The 18,569-nt window shown below is 42.9% G+C and overlaps 1 protein-coding gene across 6 annotated transcripts in view; it reads right to left on the bottom strand.

Moving 5' to 3' along the window:
- Positions 1–18,569, bottom strand: part of LOC119436287 (protein virilizer homolog) — a 259,809-nt gene that overhangs the window by 179,410 nt on the left and 61,830 nt on the right. For all 6 annotated transcript variants that reach the window (XM_037703092.2, XM_049656719.1, XM_049656715.1 and 3 more), the window contains 3 exons: positions 5,325–5,396; positions 5,087–5,223; positions 2,985–3,067 (listed from right to left, as the gene is read on the bottom strand). In XM_037703092.2, the coding sequence (XP_037559020.2) occupies positions 2,985–3,067; positions 5,087–5,223; positions 5,325–5,396 (292 nt within the window). The remainder of the gene's footprint in view (positions 1–2,984; positions 3,068–5,086; positions 5,224–5,324; positions 5,397–18,569) is intronic.

Raw genomic sequence — 18,569 nt, 5'->3', positions numbered from 1 at the left:
ATTTGCAAGCTCACAAATCCAAATAAGAAGGCTCCTCCTAGCTGTGATAAATAACATAAAAAGAAGTTCGTTAATTGCACACAATGTGTAGTTTATTGCTTTCCACTCAAGCAGGGAAAACATTACGTTGGTCAAACTGGCAGATTTCTGAATGATAGGCTGCGCGAGCATAGCTACAATGTTAAGAATTACATTACAGCCGGGAGGTTTCTTGCGCAGCACTGCAAAACGTGTGGTTACAAACCATATTTAAAAGAATGCATCAATCTAGGTCGTAGCCACAATCAGCTTACAAGAGAAATAATTGAAGCGAAAGCTATCATAGGTCTTGGCCATGCGTGCGTAAGCTCACCTTCATTGATGCTATCAAGCAATGAATTGGTGTATCTCGGACTGCCACTACTTGCTGTCTGAATATGTTTTTACATAATTATTTCAGTTTCTTTTTTTTTTTTTTGTCTTTTCATGTCACATGGTTCGCTGAATGTATAAATAGCCTTCTGAGTCACGAAATAAACCATCAGTTGGAAGTTAGCGCTCCCCCTGTTCTCTGTTTCTTCTCATTACCCCTTCAACCTTCCTTTTTGCTCGTTCTGAGCTGCGCTACAAGCTTAAAAGTCATGACATACCAACTCGCCCAAACTGCTATGCTTTCCATAATAAGGCCAGACACAGTTAGAGAATTCCCTATACGTTATGGCAGTTTAGCGATTTGGGTGCATGAAAGGATGTCCCCTCTAGTGTGACACAACTGCTTTGCACTTGCTATCAATAGATGGCCAGTGCAGTGGATGTCCAAATTCCTAGGCACAAATCAATCACCAATAAGTAGTAATGGGAAATTGGCACCAAAGAGCTGGTGCTGTTTTGTTTTAAGATATCAAAATCTACTTCTTCATTCAGGTAATGTCACATCCCACAAAACATAAAACCTCTAGAAAAATCCGCGAAAAGACTGGAGAGGTATGCAGACACCTTGGTATATTATGGAACGTTGAATAAACATTTGTGGCAAGAGGTTTTTTAAAAAATATTAAGGACTTCCACCTCAACAGCACATTTAGATATTGTTTCGCATTGAGAATACTTCCTTCTACAATGTTTTGCCAAAAATTTGTAAAAAAAATTTTTAGAAAAGGTTGGTGTTTTGTACAGAGTTGCATTGCCTTGATCCTCTACACAGACTGAAGCACTGTGTTTAGCAAAATAAAATTTGTGAATTGCATGAATATGGCCACCTAGGTCATATTCAATGAATTTAGCCACCTGCAAAAAAATTAATGACATGTAATTATGCCATGCAAAGAAATCTATGTTTCTTGTGTTAGAAGTGTTTATACATAGAACAGAGCTCTTTGCCATTGCCCATGTGAATATGTGTAGAAACTACTCATTTCCTGACATTCCCTGTAACATGTACCACAGAAGAACAGACTGATGGGCTAGTTCGTATTGCATTACGTCAGGTGCCTCAGATTTAATGCAAACCTTGCTCTGCTGCAGTCAGTATATGGTATACGGAGTTGCTGTTACCCAGTTTATGTGAGTGCTGCAAAGCGCAGGACGATTTCTCACGCTGCTATATCGACTAATTACCGTGTAATGGTCCTGTCGTATACGCTTCTTTCAAATGAAGGACGCGGGTCGGCGTGTGGAAAGAAATGTGCCTTAGTTAGCTGCGCCTTAGTTAGCTGCACCACAGAAGAGGCGCCCGACGGCGCACCCTCGCTCTGAACAAGAGGAAAGACGGTTCGAGCTGAATGGTAAGCGTTCGGGGAGGGGGCATGAAGACAAGAGGAGTGGGTGTGGTTGAAGCCACCTCTACCGCTAGATGCCCCCGGGCTTCCCAGATGTCACGTCAACATTCTCTGCCGCTACTGTAGCTTGTTCATAGGCCTTGTCGCCTATGAACAATCTTTGGCATCTGCACGCGCCTTTTGAGAATATCTTGAGAAACATATTTTCACAACCACTTAGCCGGCTGCGACCAATGGGTATTTTTGTGTGTGATAACCATCGGGCCACATTTACTGTGTGCAGGGCATTCAAGCGACCCGGTCCACAGCTGCACGAGGTGGCCGAGTTATCTTAACATAGGCAGGGGCAGGTCTCTGCCAGTCACCCATATCGTCAATAACCGTGGCTTCTCGGGAACGTTCTCGCAGCTGGCGTGCCGGCTTTTTGCAGGAGATGTCTAACCCACAGTCTTATGTGCAGACAAAAGAGAACGACACAGGCAATTTATGGGTACACGTGAGAGCTCGAACCTAGCTTCTGGTGCCGGAGGACATCAAGGCCAATACTCGGTGTCTAACGAAGGGAAGAGTGAGATGACTTGTGTCTTTCAATGAACATATCGCCCTTGCATGTTGTAGATTGCGTCATTGTTTTGACCAATGCCGTGTTCGTCACGAAAGTTTTGGTGCTATCGGTTGCAATGCTAGGAACCTCCATGTGTGACTGCCTGGTTTGTGACTCTTTGTGCACCTGAGGGTTTAAGGAGAAAAGCGACATGTTTTGGTTGTGTGAGGGAGAGCGGAGGTGCGGGCTTGGACCCGAACAGATGCCTTGGTATTTGAATAAAGCGTTTCTTTACCGGACAATGGCTCTTTTTTCATGCTGCTACTGTGCACTCAAGTCGTAGAGGGGCACCAACTTTGGACCTTAAACACCTTCCCTCAACTAGTGCTGAAGCTAGCACAGGATAAAGGGAAAGGAAATGAACTGCTGCCAATCCAATTGACTGGAACACAATGGTGTGTCCACTAGGCTTCTTTGTCATCTTATAGCCAAAGTGACTGCAAATCACTCGTGTCTATTGAACACACACTTATTAAAAATGTGCAAATTAATGCAGTTCTCTGCACTGCCTGAACCCATGGAAATGTGAGCGGACTGGACCGTTAGCAACACTGAGTTAGAATGCTCTAGTAATCCTCAGTGGCCAATAATCATGCCCACAATAGACCAACTTGGGATCCTACCCTCTAGTTCCTTGTTCCTAAAGAGTTCAACCAGCGCATCAGCACTCAGATGGACAGCAGCATTTTCCATTGCTTCAACCCACCTGGAAAAATAAAACATAAGAAAATATAACAAACCAATCACTGCACGATGCGAAGTATATTCATAACGTGTAAATACAGTCGAATCTCGCCAATTCGAACATGCTTAATTCAAACTTCCGGTTTACTCGTACTGCCGCTGTGGTCCCATCAAAGCTATGTGCATTCCAATGGGCGAAAATGCCCAGTAATTCGAATGCGCAAGCATTTGCGACGGTTAATTCGAACATACCGCGCTCCGACAACGCTCTCAGCAGCGCACCAAATCACGTGGCGGCGCCTCTGACCAGCATTGCTCTGAGCCCACCATAAAGGAAAAGCTTAGGAGAGACCCCTAAATGCCTTGTGCACAGAAAAAAAAAGTCTCAGTTGCATCCGAAAGGTAAAGCATCGATTGTGATAGCAAATTAGTGGACAGCTATACGAAGTAAGGATAGTAGTTTTATCGACCATATAAACTTGTAAACATAGGCATACTAACTCAATTAACAAACATTGTGTCACGCGTACAAGCAAACATGAACGCATCTCATGAGATGACCGCAGGAACTACCCGTCAAAATGCTGTAGTGAGTAAGCGCAGCAGCAGCAGCGAGCAAATTGACCTTCGTGCCGCCATTCGCATGAACACGAACTAAGCCACGAAAACACAGCGCAGGGAGGACTTTGTCCTCGCCGCAGATGGCTTTCAAGATACAGGAACCTGAGCAGGCGCGCGCAGCGTTAAACCCCCCCCATCCCTACCAGAGTAGAACGTTCAAATAAGTTCAGCCATGTACAGGGTGACAACATGAAATTTCCTTAATTTCAAAACGAAAAAAAAAAAAAAACTATGATACTTAGAAACCTGAGGCTTGTGGCATCATGTAAAACAATTCAAAAAGTATTTTTTTATTTATTTTTTTTACGATTCCTCTTGTTTTGTTTCAGGTGCTGAATAAATACCAAAAATGACAACACCTCAAGAGAGAGCCCAATGTGTGATGTGGTGTTCGGAAACAAAATCACCCATTGGTGTCCAACGATTTCGATGTTAATTTCTACAGACACCACCAGACGTTAAGACGAGTAAGGCTTGGTATAAACTGCAGGTATCACTGTCACAGAGGGATTTTTTTTTCTTTTTGATATCAGGGAGGTTTCATGTGGACACAGTGTATATCCGGTGACCATTTTTAATTTGATGAAAAAATTATATTTTCCTGAATGATTGCTGAAGGTCCATGATACCTATCAGTTTTCTGCGAAATTTTTTTTCCCCTGAAAAAATACATTAGTACTCCCATATGGAAGAGAGAATTCTGCTTTCATGCCAAAATCATATTTCGGTTAACTCTCAAAGATAAAGTGATGGGGTAACAGTCACGAAATATTTAGCAACAAATTAAAAGTGGGCAGCATTTTATGTTATTGCCAAAAAAAGTTAACAGTTGGATACTGAGCAACATTGATTACATTTAACCATTTCCCTTTTCTTTTTTTCTTTCCTCTCGCCTATGCAAGGCAAGGTTTTGAAACTTTGGCAGCACACTCCCACGTAACTAATGCAAATTTGTGCTAAATTTGTTTGCCATGGTTGGCTGTAAAATACAGGATAGACTCAAGTGTCCAATGGATCGATCTTACATGCATCTGCAGCTGCCGCAGCATGCACACATCTGGGATTTCAGAGCAACACATTGTGGCAGACATTTTAAAAAGCATATTACAATGTGTGATCTATCATTGCAATGAACATTCACTTGGGAATGCATGGCTGGATTCAATCACACGTCATGCTATGCCAAAACAAGATTTAAAAGATTTAAAGCATGTGGCAACAATTGCCCCTTTTTTTTTTTTTTACTAGCAATCAAAAGTACACCATGCAGTTTCCCGGCTCCAAATTTCTTGCAACCTTAACGAAAAATCGAACTGCATTATTCATTGCCATCACTGTTGCCATAAAGCTGCCGTTAAAAATAAGCAGTACCTAAAGCAAGAAAGATTACAAAATATGATACATGCAAAAGAAAACTCACTTTTCAGTATGCTCTCGATCTGTGAATGCTGACAAGCTGTCAAACACTTTCAGGGCTTCTTCTGACACATCAGCCGACATCTCGCCTCGTCTGGCTTTTTCTATTTCGTAAGGTGTTAAGCTTGGATCTTTAAAATACTGAATAGGAAAAAAAAAAAAATACACCCATGATGTCAGTGAACAGGTCTATCACTGCTTTAAACATGCAACTACCTTGAGCATGCATGACTTTTAGTTACCTTCAGAGGAGAGAGCTCACATTGGAAAGGATCAAAAGGTGACAGGTATTTCCAAGAATCATCATAGCCAACCTGAAATATTACAGAAATACTTCTAATACCATGCAGTAGCACTGAACAAATCTATGTTCATGAGCACTATTCTTAGTCTTAAGTTATTAAAACTATTAAAATAGAGATGACTTATACAAGAGGCAACAGCTTCACTCAAAGCAAGCCTAAAGGCAACTTAAATAATTAAAATAGATGTTATAGTAGTGCTCTTTGAGGTAATCTAAGAACTAAGATGAAAGAAGCCTGCAAGCATACAAGCTGTGTTCAGTGATATATTTACCGTATTTACTCGCGTAATGAACACACTCGCATGATGAACGCACCCCCAACTTTAGTCGTCAAAATTTGGATTTTTTTTTTTTCTCCCGCGTAATAAACGCACCCTGAACTTGCTGCCATGAAGTAGGAGAGACATAGTACAACTCGCCATCCAATATGGTGTCCGGCTAGTACGATTGTATCGGACGCCGTATTGGACGCCGAATTGTACCGTGTGTCTCCTACCTTTATTGTGATAGCAGTTACATGGACACTCTAGGCGTATTTTTGCCGTCAGCGCCGACGGTTGCGGCTCTATCTCCCGCGTTCGAGGGAGAGAAGCGGGGAGGAAACGCGCCGTATTTCGTCGCGCGCATGGCGCTGGTGGGAGGAGAGGGAGGGAGGCAGTGCAGCAACTGCACATTGCGCGGCCACGCGCGCCCTATCTTGAAAGCGATCTGCCTCGGGGGCTGAGTCTACGTGCGACGGCGGCTTATGCCTTTGTGCGTGCTCCATTATCGCCGCTCATTTTCCGTAGAAGCGATACACGGCACGAAGGTCACTACGCTCGCTGTTGCTGCCGCGCTTCCACACACCGGCGTTTCGACAGTGAGTGTCCGTGGTCATCGCGTGTGATTGGTTCATGTTTGCCTGTGCGCGCTGACACCATGCTGTTTAAATTACTTTGCAAGTTTATACGGCTGATCAAACTACTATCCTTATTTCATATAGCTCTCTACGGATTTGCTATCGCAATCGATGGTTCGCCTTTCGGGCGAAACTGCGGCTTTTTTAGAGGTGGGCGCAGAAAAAAACAAAAAAACGCTCAAAATTTTACCACACATAATAAACGCACCCCCCCAACTTGGCGCATATTTTCCAGGAAAAAAAGTGTGTTCATCATGCGAGTAAATACGGTATTTAATGAAAGGAAAAGCTACCGGAATAGTTTCCAAGATAAGCAAACAATGATTTCTTTGTTATAATGAATACAAAGCAATAAAGCAGAGGCCAGGAAAATGGCTTCTCCTAATAATACCCAAACAAAATTAAGTTGTGCTATTGATTGTTTGTGATGGCACTCTGCTTTACATATGCACAGACATCAGCTATATTTTATGCACTATTTATTAGCATGCACAGTTCAAGTCCAGCTCAAGAAACACTGTTTCAATGAAGTTTACCCCACAACGAAAAACTTAAAGCTACCTGCAGGAGCAAATCAGTAAAACTGCACAAACATATTTCAGCACCAGTTTTGCTTCAGAAAAATTGTTGCAAGGCAGAACAACATTTTTTCACTAGTTCCCTAACAAGAAGTTGTTAAGAACTTTGCAAGCAAGAATGTATCAAAAAACATATTTTGAATGTAGCACAAATTAACGATTGTTTGCAAGCATGAAAATCATGCAGCAAAAAATGAAAATCCAATCCTCGTGAGCCTGCATGGTGGTGTCGGGACACCCATGGAGGTGGCCATGTGCTTGAGTGGTCGCACTGAATACAGATTGACCCCCATACTTGTGGTTCCAAGAAACCTTTTCCAATTCTCTGCAAGCTGACTGCACTGAAAAGCTCTGCAGGCTTCCAAAAACTCTCGTCCACAGACCCACTTTTGAAATTATAGTCAAAAGCAAAAGGTGAATGCTACCTTGTCTTGGGAGCTGCTTGAACATTGAGCTTTGAAGTATCACTGGTTGCTTTGCACACCGCTTGTGATGAGAGGCCATCGAATGGGAACGATAGCTGCAACCTCATTCTGGAGAACTGGTGCAGAAACCTACCCAGTGCCTAGCCGCGACAGCACCAAATTTCCCACAATAGTACACAGAAGAAAAAACTGTGCAAATCCCACAGACTGTGGTAATCAGTGAGCTCAAAGCTTCTCAATGGCTTCCATCCCATTCTCAATACTGAAACACTGGTGGTCTAGCAGTGCAGGCAGGATTGCAAATACAATTATATGTACTGAGAAGTACGAAATACAATGCTTGATGTTTATTGCATCAAAAACTCTTTGGAAAGACATTACCAATTGCACCACCCAATCGAGACATTGGTAAATGCTCTTTAAAGTTGCACGGAACTATACGAACACCATCTGTGATATATTAACCAGTGTTACTACACAAGTGCGTCCTCTCCAAACTCCTCCTCACTAATGACACAGATGTTCGAGCTTTCCCTCTCTGCACCTAAACTGAGCAAGACACCCCACTATGTTTACTCAGTGAGAAACCGAAACCACACAGAGAGAAAGAGTCTATGAACTTGCTACACCTCAGCAACTGTAATGCGATCGCATCACCAGGATCAACTCACTCATGCTCTTTATCATGCAAGACTGGCGCAAACAGCAAAACACATTAAATCCCAGGCGGCGAAACATATTATGCATTGGCGTTAAGAGCGACCTACCAAGTCACCATTTTTAATAACAGTCTGCCTAGTCAGCCCTATTTACTAATACACTGTCTCCAGAATCATCACACTTTAATCAGTGAGACCCACGACAACGCGCCAAACCATGGGAGGTAGGCAAAGAAAATTTTGTTGTAAAACAAATTACTCAAGGGATCTTGACAGCTGAAGCAAACTTCACCATTCGCACCCTGCAATTAAGGTAACACTGTCTGTGGACAAGAGTTTTATAAAGGCTGCCAAGTTTTCCTGGGTAGCCAAATAGCAGGGCAGGAAAAAGGACCATTGTAAGCACAAAATATATCGGACATTGCCGGACAAGTCACATAATCGACAAGCTTCGTCGACAGCATCGCCATAACTAAATTTCCACGCAGCATGAGCTACTTCGTGGCAACTTTGTCATTGCATGTGCCAACAAGTTTAGTCCTTTGAATCCTTCAAAAATGAGAGGGTTGACGGCATACATCGTTCGTTTAGCATAAGGTACCTGGTGAGTACACACGCATCACGACACCCTGATCACTTGCGTCATCATTCCTTCGAGTCGCATTATTTGCCTTATTTAGTGTTATAAACTTTCAACTTATCACAAGCCTTTACAGAAGCGAATGCTACCCACTGTCATGAACATAGAAATTGTTGAACATCTCTTCAGCGCATCAGGCTGTCACATGCGAACTTGTGACACGACAGCAATCTTTGCAACACATGTACACATGGTCATATAAGAAAGCCTGCTAAGACCACGAAGAAAGTGGGAGCAGTGTTCCATCAAACACCACAGCACCACCAGGCAGGTGGGAATGGATGCGAATGCAGGCCGCCGTGCGACAGCACAGCGATGCATGCAAGTCCAAGAGCTAATTAAACACAATAGGGCAGCTCTAGATGGTCAACACAATCATAACTGGAACAGTATGCTTCTACGCCCGTACAGAACCCACTTCAGATACAGTGAGATCATGCAAGCACATAGCCACACCAACTCTTCGCTGAAGGTGCAGCAAAAGCCTCAGCCGTCACCTAATGTAGGCCCTGGATTTACGGCTTGCAGCAACTCTAATGTGACACTTATGTTTTGTTTACTGTTCGCCAATTTCTGAGCTAGGTATGTTTTTTTGTTTTTTTTTTCTCTCTCTCAAGACTTATTGTTTATGATTTAACAGAAAATGTTATACCCCAGTCAGACAAAAGATTTACTGACACTTTAAGCGAATGTCCCTTTGGTAGCATGCTGCTACAAGGCAAAGGAAAGTGTCATTTGGAATCCACCTGCATTGCGCTGTGGCAGCACTTAACAAAATCCGGGAGAAATAAAATAGCTGACATCGAGGCACCACAACTGCAGTCAGCCAGGCTTCATGAAGTGAGTTGAAAGTGGCACTAAAGCGAAACGCTAAAGTATAGACTGATACAGTATTCTTTCAAAACTTTAATTTCTAAGGTGCATGTTCATTGATTATTCCAAATAGGCAACAAGTGTGAGCCTCTTCAATACAGTACCGTAAACAACCGCCTTGGGCAGAAGCCAGCGGTGTCAACCAGCGCTTTAGCATGAAAACTACTTGCTCTATAAATGAGCCATGATGCGAGCATAGAGTTCACATTGCTTTATTGAACATGCAAACTACATGTACTACAAAGCATATATGAAGAGTGAGGACCAGCAATACCAAAATCTACAGTAACGCACCATACTATACGGTCCCCTAGTCACCAAGATCAAAGGAGCCAGGCTGCATATACTGGTGTGTATCAGAATAACACAACGCTTTTCATATGTGCAGATCAGTGTTTTGTAGCGTTTTGACATTATTTGCATGGTTTCCACTACATCTGAGGCGAACAACGAGCGGCAGCTGTACATGCCAATGTAAACAAATACGCTGATTCGATGCTACGACTTTTCACTTAAACTCTGCGCTTTTCCGGGGAAAAGTGTGCTTTATAAATCAATATTCAAATATGGAGAGCTTTGTCGTGAAATTTCCTGCAGCAAGCATGCGTACTGTATTTTTGAGAAGGGATATAACAGATAAGAGCAAGCAGCAAAAATTCCGCATCGGTGAAAGGGTAGGGTCATCATGTTGTTGAAGTGTGGCAGCAGAATAATTTGACTGTCCTCACTAACACCAAAGTGGTTGTCAGCAGATGTTGACGTACTGCCTGCAGGCTCTTAACGTCAGCACGCACAGTGTAACAGGGAGGTGGGGGGGAGGGAGGGGGGGGGGCGACACCGCAAAGACCACTGGCACAGGCGGCTGCATGTGGCTGCACAGGCACTGGCACAGGCGGCTGTCATGTGGCTGCAGCTCAGCTAAGTACTGTTTGAAACAACTGCGATTTGTTCCAAAACACTCAAGCGAGTAGTGTGTCATAATTGTGCTAAATGAGTTCGTGTTCATGTTGATTTTGCTCCCGGCTACCCACACGTGTCGTCTACTCTGCCCTGCTGTCAATAGCCAAACCATTTCTGGCGCTGGCCATTAGATAGTGCACATGTGCACATCGGCGATGGAAAAGCACAGGATTGAAGGCAGTGTCGATGGGTAAATCAGCCAGCACATTATTTGTTATTTTAAGCAACATTTGCAAAATAACATTAACATGATAAACCATCACAAGTCACGACAAGACCGCATTGCATCCAACACTCAAGCGACGCACTGCGTTTATAAGTGCTGAAAGTGGCGAAGCATTCGTGCCTAAAGGCAAGACGGCTTTCGTTAGCAGAGGAAGAATGGTGGTTTCCACGAAAAATGGCTCGAAGATGCTTATAACATTTGAAATAAAAGAAAACTGTTTTTAGAATCAATTATAACCTTACGTTCAGTATTATTTTATTTGTGAAGTACAGTTAAACGTCAAATAACGAACGTCAATATAATGAAATTCTCGATGTAACGAAGTATTTAACTTTCTATAACTTTTTGCATATTGAATCCCATGTACTTTGAACCTCAATATAACGAAGTGTGTTTATACACAATTTCAATATAACGAAATTTCAATGCCACTGCGAAGAAATACTGAGGTAATAAATGGAAACTTCTGCGACGCAGCTGGTCAAATGGTTTAGTGACGTGCAGCTACTTTCAAACGCACCTCTCAAATTGTGCACTGCACGACCGAGAGCAACTGCCAAAGTGGAGCGGAGTCATATTCCTTATAAAGTCCAAATGTGATACGATCCTATCGCGCCCAACATGCTGTATGCTTTGGGTTGCGACTCAAAGCATGGGAGGTTGAGCTCCGAGGATGATGGTCCGATGAGCACCATGTTCTAGTACGAGAAAAGGAAAAAGGGGGAGGGGAGCTCGCTCGAGGTAACGCAATCGGGCAGGTGTATGCGTGTTCCCTTTTCTAGCCTGTGGCTGCGCATAGCTCTCAGCATGGCTGAGTGCATACGCAGCCTGTTCACTCTGTTTTAGAGGCAATCTGCCATGTGTGCAAGACTGGGCGAGCTGAGATGGCATGGCATCCTGTGCGCTGTCTTCCTGCACAGCATATTAAAGCACTGGAGGTTGCGTAATCTCGAGTTTCAAAGACGTGTTGAAGCGAGAGGCCGACAAAGCATTCACATTCACTCCCCACAGCCAGCGCTTTTCATGATAGCGCTGTCCCACTGCGGACGACACTATCAAAGCGGGGGCCAAGTGGACGTGAAAGCATGGCTGGCTTCGCTTCGCACCGTCGATGTGAAGACATCGTCGACATGGCATGAAAACATATCTTTCATCGTCGACTCTCAAATTCACGAAAATGAATTTTTTCTCATCCAAATTTGTTTTTTCAGATTGCCCGATGATTAAGAAAATATTGCGGCCCCTTCCATGTAAGAAAGATCCATTGCAGTGACTGTACCTTGCATAAAAGGTTGAATTTCATTATAGCAAAATTTGTATATAACTAAGCAAATTGCCAATTTTACCAACTTCATTATATGGGCCTGTACCGCTATCAAGGCTACACACTTCAATGAACACACTCACTGGTGAGTGCATTCTACAGGAAGCGTCATTAAAATTATTCATGTGACAGTCTGTGAATGACACTAACAGAGTTTCAAAGTGCCACTAAATTTTCCCGTCTGACAGGGGTTTAGTTTCACCTTATGAAAACTTTGCTCAAGCAGAAAGGCTGCCGAAAATTTGTTCGCTGCCACAGGGCCTTTTTCGCACTGACCATGTCTCATCAGCTTGCAATAAAAAAATCATTCATTGTAGCATGTTGTTAAAATGACATACAATTTCTCATAGTGCAATTTCACTGCACTGTGCAACTCATCTCTACTACATTCTGCATGCCCATCTAGCGAATTGATCCTGCTGACAAGCCACCATGAATTTCCTTCAAGCGAGTTTACTACCACTATTTTTTTTTTCAATAAAATAACTAGCAAATACTTCTCGCATAACCCATTATTTCTGCAAAGTATATTAACAATGAGGCATGAATAAATTAGTATTTCACAAAGCTTGACAATTCCGACACGGAAAGTGTTTCTTCAATTGATCTGCACTCCTAAATGTTAGTAAAAGTAACTGCATCACATACTATCTCCATTTTGACCATATAAAGCTTCTATTGCACATTTACTAATTCAAAAGGTTCACAGGTTGTAAATGCAATAATACACTAATCATGAGGTTACCGTAGTAAAACCAAATACCTCACCTCACTCATGGTTCATTTGGGGTTTAACAACTACCTCAGCACAAGTTTCAGTACAGTAGTTTTTTTGTTGTTTTTCCACTATTTTGTATTAACAGTTGTGTGCTACCTCACAGTGCAGATGTGCTTACACATTGTTACCTAAATTTACACGCATAACCTTACGTATTCATGCGATCCACATTAGTGCTTACCAATGCTATCCCCAAAAGATGGCTATAAATACCAATACAGTTGCCCTTTAAGATGTGGTACACAGTAGCATGCTCGTTGTGTTGTGCGATGCATTGTTGTCCTTAGCCATTTGTTTTGTCCAGTGCAATGTACTTACCCACAGCTTAATGTTCCTGGTAAATGCACGACGTAATATGAAATGCTGTAACGAATATGGTACATAAACACGAAAAAGATTTGTTGTTCTTTGTCTTTCTCTTATTTTTTTTGCCCATGGGTATGCTTTTGGAATAAAGAAAACTGAATTATAGGTTTGAAAGTGGTGCCCCCACTAATTAAGCCCCACTTGGCTGCTGAACCTGCTCACACAGCTGCTGCTCCATTAGTAATGGCTACCAGCAGCCTGACCGTTTGAGCTCAATTATTCCCAGTTATGACCTTCTTAAGTTGGTGACTTACTAATGCTACCATTACTAATTTCAGTTAGTAAGTAAATATGTATCATGAGAAGCAGTCATTACCCTTATTTAATATGTACAATCTTTGCTTTTCTAAGTAAGTAGGATCAGCCCTTAAGTCACCATGAAATTTCAGCTGAATTGTACTACAGTATGTTTTTGCAGATGCCCAAGGTAGGCATTAAACCATGATAATGACATCACAATTGGGGTCATGAAATGGGTGACATGCCATGAAAGCAGCATGAAGTGGATGCACTTGACGCGAGGCAACACCACACTAAAAATACTTCGGAAATAGATTCCATGTGGTTCGTGCTTTAAATGAGACGCATTTCTAATGCATGCATTTTTTTGCATGGTGTCACAGCCATGTGCCAGCACATCCACTTTGCACTACTTGACAGCCATGCCAACACACAGACCATGCTTTGGTCAGTGGCCACGTGAAACATTTGGCAATCATCACAAGAGTGTGATAATCACACGGTATAAAATGAATGTGCCAATGCTGGACAATATTGCATCAAGAATTTGTTGGAAAAAATTCCATGTGGTTGCCACTTAACTTGACTACAGTATTTTTCACAAAAACTGCTTACAATGAGTCTGACTTGACCAAACAATCAGCCACTTATAGTGAATACCAGCTAAAAGGTGCACTCATGCATTCAGTAGCTACTATGATCATAGTGAAATCAAGGTCTGAAAGGGGCGTGATGCTGAATAAAAACTGAGTGACGAAGCCATTTAGCATGTATTCTTGGTTTTTATTTTCACCCAGAAGCTGAATTTTATGCTTATATGTATTTGGAGTCTGCAAAAGATTTACTAGACCTGTAATAAAGGAAAAGCATTTTCATGGCATTTAATTTTTAACTAGTTGTGTGGAGGGGGTTAACTGGAGTTAATGAGGCCTTACATAAACTAAGCTTGTACTTTGTCTTTCTGCCCCTTCTTTTTTTTTTCAGTTGGATAAAGCATCATGGGGAGTTGCTTTCAGTACTTGCCCCGGCACTGTTATCAAAGTATTTATTCCGTTCAAGAAACGCAAGACCATGATACCACTGCATCCCCACGCAGCACATGTCCTCAGACCGTGAACGAAGAATCATCAACTGCTGTGTATCCAATGATAAGTTAAAACCAAGTACATGCACCATCATTCCTGATTAGTTGATATGTGCAAGCCTACCAATTTTTCTGACTCCAATTTTTCAACTCACTTGATTAACTGAACTTTCCTGTGGTGGCACCACGAGCCCTATAGAGCTGGTGTATAATGGTAATTGAAAATTCAGGCACCACAGGATGGTCTGTTCTACTTTTCCAATTTTTCTAACAAAATCTGCGTATACTGTGTTACGAATATAGCTCTCGTAAGCGATATAACTAGCCACATTCTTTATGGTATGACGATTTGATTTGTAAGCTTTCAAAGTGGTGTTTGGCTGCTAAGCCTAATAGGCTCTGCACAGTGTCTGGTCACAGAGCAGCACCAATTAGCACTGCTTGTAAGAGATATCCACAACACCAAGAAAGTCGCTTTATGCCAGCACAGCTTTTCTCCCAAAGTGCAATGCAATGTGCAATTTTTATTGTGTGTATCTCTCTATTGATGCAGCAATGCACATGCTATGTCTATTTTGGAAATGCGGAAAATCACGAGTTTATCATAAGAGACGGTGAAGCACTACAAGAGCCTGTAGCTGGTGACTGTTTTCCATAGCAAGCATGCCATTCACATGTCAACTTTTTCCATTTCCACATCTTCACAAAATGATCATACCCTGCAATCATAAACAAATCCTGTAAACCACCCTGCAGCAAGGATCCCCTCAAGGACGCAGACCAGGTGCACGGACACACGATACGATCCATGGTGCCAATCGTCACTCAGTGCCAAGCTCCCTTTTCCTACTCCTTTTTCTTGTTCTTTCTTTTCACATGAAGTCTGCATACTGTTCTGCTCTCCTCTCCATATCTATTGTTTCTCCTCTCTCTCTAAAGCTCTTGCCCTCTGGCACATTCCACCTGCCCGCTCAATGCCTCCCCCCCCCCTTTTTTTTTCTGAGAAATAAGCAGGACCTTGTTACTGACAAGCCATGTCTGTCTCGCTCATCACAGCTCTACAAAATGGTGACTCGTAGTTCTTCGCGGCACTACTGAAGTATACTTGTGGAGCATGCACAGCAACAAGACTCTGCCAGACAAGGAAGCTATCAGCACAACTGAGAACCAAGACGTATCCGCAGACTCCCTTCGACTCTCACCGTACCGGGAATGCAACTCCGCAGTATGGTTTCAACAGGCAAAATCGTAATTTGCTCTTTCTGGCGTTCACATGAAACAACTCAAGTACCACCTCATTGTTTCAGCGCTGTCACCTACCGCTGCACCGTACAGCAGTTGTGGGGATCGAGGTGCATTCCCAAGCCCTGCTCACGTGTAGTGCTTAGCTCAATCTTCGGGAACCGCCGCCCCAGGGGCAACATGGTGGACAAAGCTAGCATGCTGGAGCTAATTTCCAGCACAAACCATGATTCTCCTCCCGGTGTCGAGTCACCGCACGAGCACACGTCACTGGGACGCACCTTGATTGGCCTCCCATGTGGCAGCCCCCCCGGGCGCCCTCACCACCAGAGCTCTTTTATGCTGAGCGACTTATCTCCGCGGCAGATGCTCACAGGCCCACAACGAATTGGTTACGTGGAACCTTTGCTCCAGTGACTTCGCGTTCTCCTGCTTGGTGGAATGGTACCCAGTTAGCCCTAGCACAGCGGGCGCGCATACTCAATCAGTTTTGTGGTGACCCTTTGCCCGTAAGTGCCATGACGGTCGCACTGTCCTGTATCTCGGGAAACCTATGTTTATTGGTGATCTAATTAAGGAGACTTCTCTGCGCCGTGTTGGAAAGTTAACAAACCCTGCTGTCGCGCCTTTGTTCATTGCAGAGTGGAAGAGCGTCGTGCACTTTCCTGACCATCGCTCATAGGGCGAGCCTCCTCATCTACACACAGTGAACTCCACTATACAGAGCCTATGGCAAAGTGATTTTGATTCATCACCAAACAGTAGGTTTCAATAGTTCGTGGTATCAAAATCTCTACAATTTTTTATAAGCCGCAATCAAACTTTATGAGCCACAATGTTTAGGACAGCAGGTATGCCACCTGTCACCAAATAGCACCATTGGCCCTCTCAGAAAATCAAGTCAGTGATAATGCACATGTGCACTCGGCTGGTACGGCAGTGGCTAATCATAAATGGCATGTCTGTCTGCGGCCAACCACTAGTGACAAATTCTCTCATGCACTTCCATTGCATATAGAAAGACCCTGCACAGATGCTGAAGTGCAGCTTGCGAACTTCACCGCACTGGAGAATGCGCATCAGACTGTACCAAACAGGAAGCACATCATTAAAAAAAAAAAAATCAAGATAATTTTGAAACACTTTATCCCAAGACCAGGCAGAAAATGCACTACAAGCTTTCAGACTGCTGGCGGTGTAAAATGCTTTAAAATTAGGTTCTTGCTCTAAATTTTTTTCAACCGTTAAATTTTTCTGACACTTTCACAGACCCCTTTATGTCTGAAAAATCGGTCAGCTAATGTACATATTAAATTATTTACTCTTTCCATCAAAATTCTTGTGTGCACAAGAAGAGAAGCACTTCCACAAAGAAGCATTACAACCATTTTAGGAGCACAAGTACTGATTCTGATAAGAGAGAAATCTCACCACAGTGCAGATGCATCTGCCCTGCTGGTGCCATGATACCTGTACACCCCACTGCTTTCCCACTGCACTCAGGTTCAAAGCAACCATCATGAGAATTGAGAGGAGCATGCTACTGTCGATTTTTATTTTTTTTAGCAAATTATGAGGAGGCTGTCAGGTGCATCTCCTCAACTCCCTATTATAGAATATTTTTATCTTCAGATCCCTGCCTCATAGCGATGGCTAAGCTAATCTGTGATACTAAAAAAAAAAAAAGGAAGAATTTACGCGTTTTTTTACTATATTTACCCTTCAACCTGCTAAGAACAACTACTACCAGCATCCTTTGTGCCAGCAGTGGCATAGTGAAGCTCATGGAAAGATCGGTCTGTTCTTGAAATTTGCAAGCTTCCTATTGAATGTCGGCTGTTTATCACAGCCAACCTCTTTCTTTTTGATTTTTTTTCCTTAAATATAGGCAGTTGGGAAAACGCTGAAGAACAACAATTCCTTTTCGGCTGTTGCGTTAAAGCATCAAGACATGCCATACAACGTTTAATTTCCATGATGATGGCCCTTTCCAGGTGCATCGCTGGGTCCAACCTAGCAGTTAGCCATTCCAAATTAGGGTGCACTGTGAGTGGCAGGAGAGCATGTGGAGCACACATGACATCAAAGACAAGCAGGTAAGCAAGAAAAGCCTGAAGAAAATCAGTGCTCAGAAACAATGCACAAATGTTGGTGTGCCTGGGGGTGCTTTTGCCGTGAGTTTATGCTTTCTGAGCACAGATACCACCTGCTTTTTGTCAGACCTTAATTGGCATTAATGCTGCTTAAAACGGGCACTTTGTTGTTATGAATCATGGCAATAGCACCACCAACGCTCACAGAAGTCAGTTACAATGAACAGGCAAATATGGCATCAAGGTTCTTCTAGGTGAACGTGATGGACTATTGGTATTGGCTGTAACAATACACACTATCGCGTGCGCAAAATCGGCAATGGAACGTCCCTAAACTTTAGGTTGAGAGCATGTTCCTGTTCTCATTCCTCATTCGAAATGCTACCGATTACACAAGCTGATTTTTGGTGCTATTGCATGTCTTTAGCTGACAATAAAAACCAACATGAAGCACTATAAGCACAACTTCAAGAGCCACTGAAAGGGCCCTGTAAGGGCCTTTAAGGGAAGGAAGTAACTAACGTCCTTGTGCTTACAACATTATGTTCCTTTTCCTTTGCATTAACAGTAAGAGCCACAATTCCTTTTCGGCTGTTGCGTTAAAGCATCAAGACATGCCATACAACGTTTAATTTCCATGATGAAGCAATATCAGGTATTTATGGCAATGAACCAAACAGAGCAGCATACCAGCACGGCTTGTACAATATTAGAACGATGCCATAAACTTCAAAGGTTTGAGACCCACCAATATGAACCGAAAGCCAGGAAGTAAACTTTACATATACATTTCCTAC

The sequence above is a fragment of the Dermacentor silvarum genome, chromosome 1 (assembly GCF_013339745.2).
Source record: "Dermacentor silvarum isolate Dsil-2018 chromosome 1, BIME_Dsil_1.4, whole genome shotgun sequence".
In the NCBI taxonomy this organism is placed as follows: Eukaryota; Metazoa; Arthropoda; class Arachnida; order Ixodida; family Ixodidae; genus Dermacentor; species Dermacentor silvarum.
The sequence above is the reverse complement of the archived record's forward strand: the minus strand, read 5'-3'. Positions and strand labels throughout refer to the sequence as shown.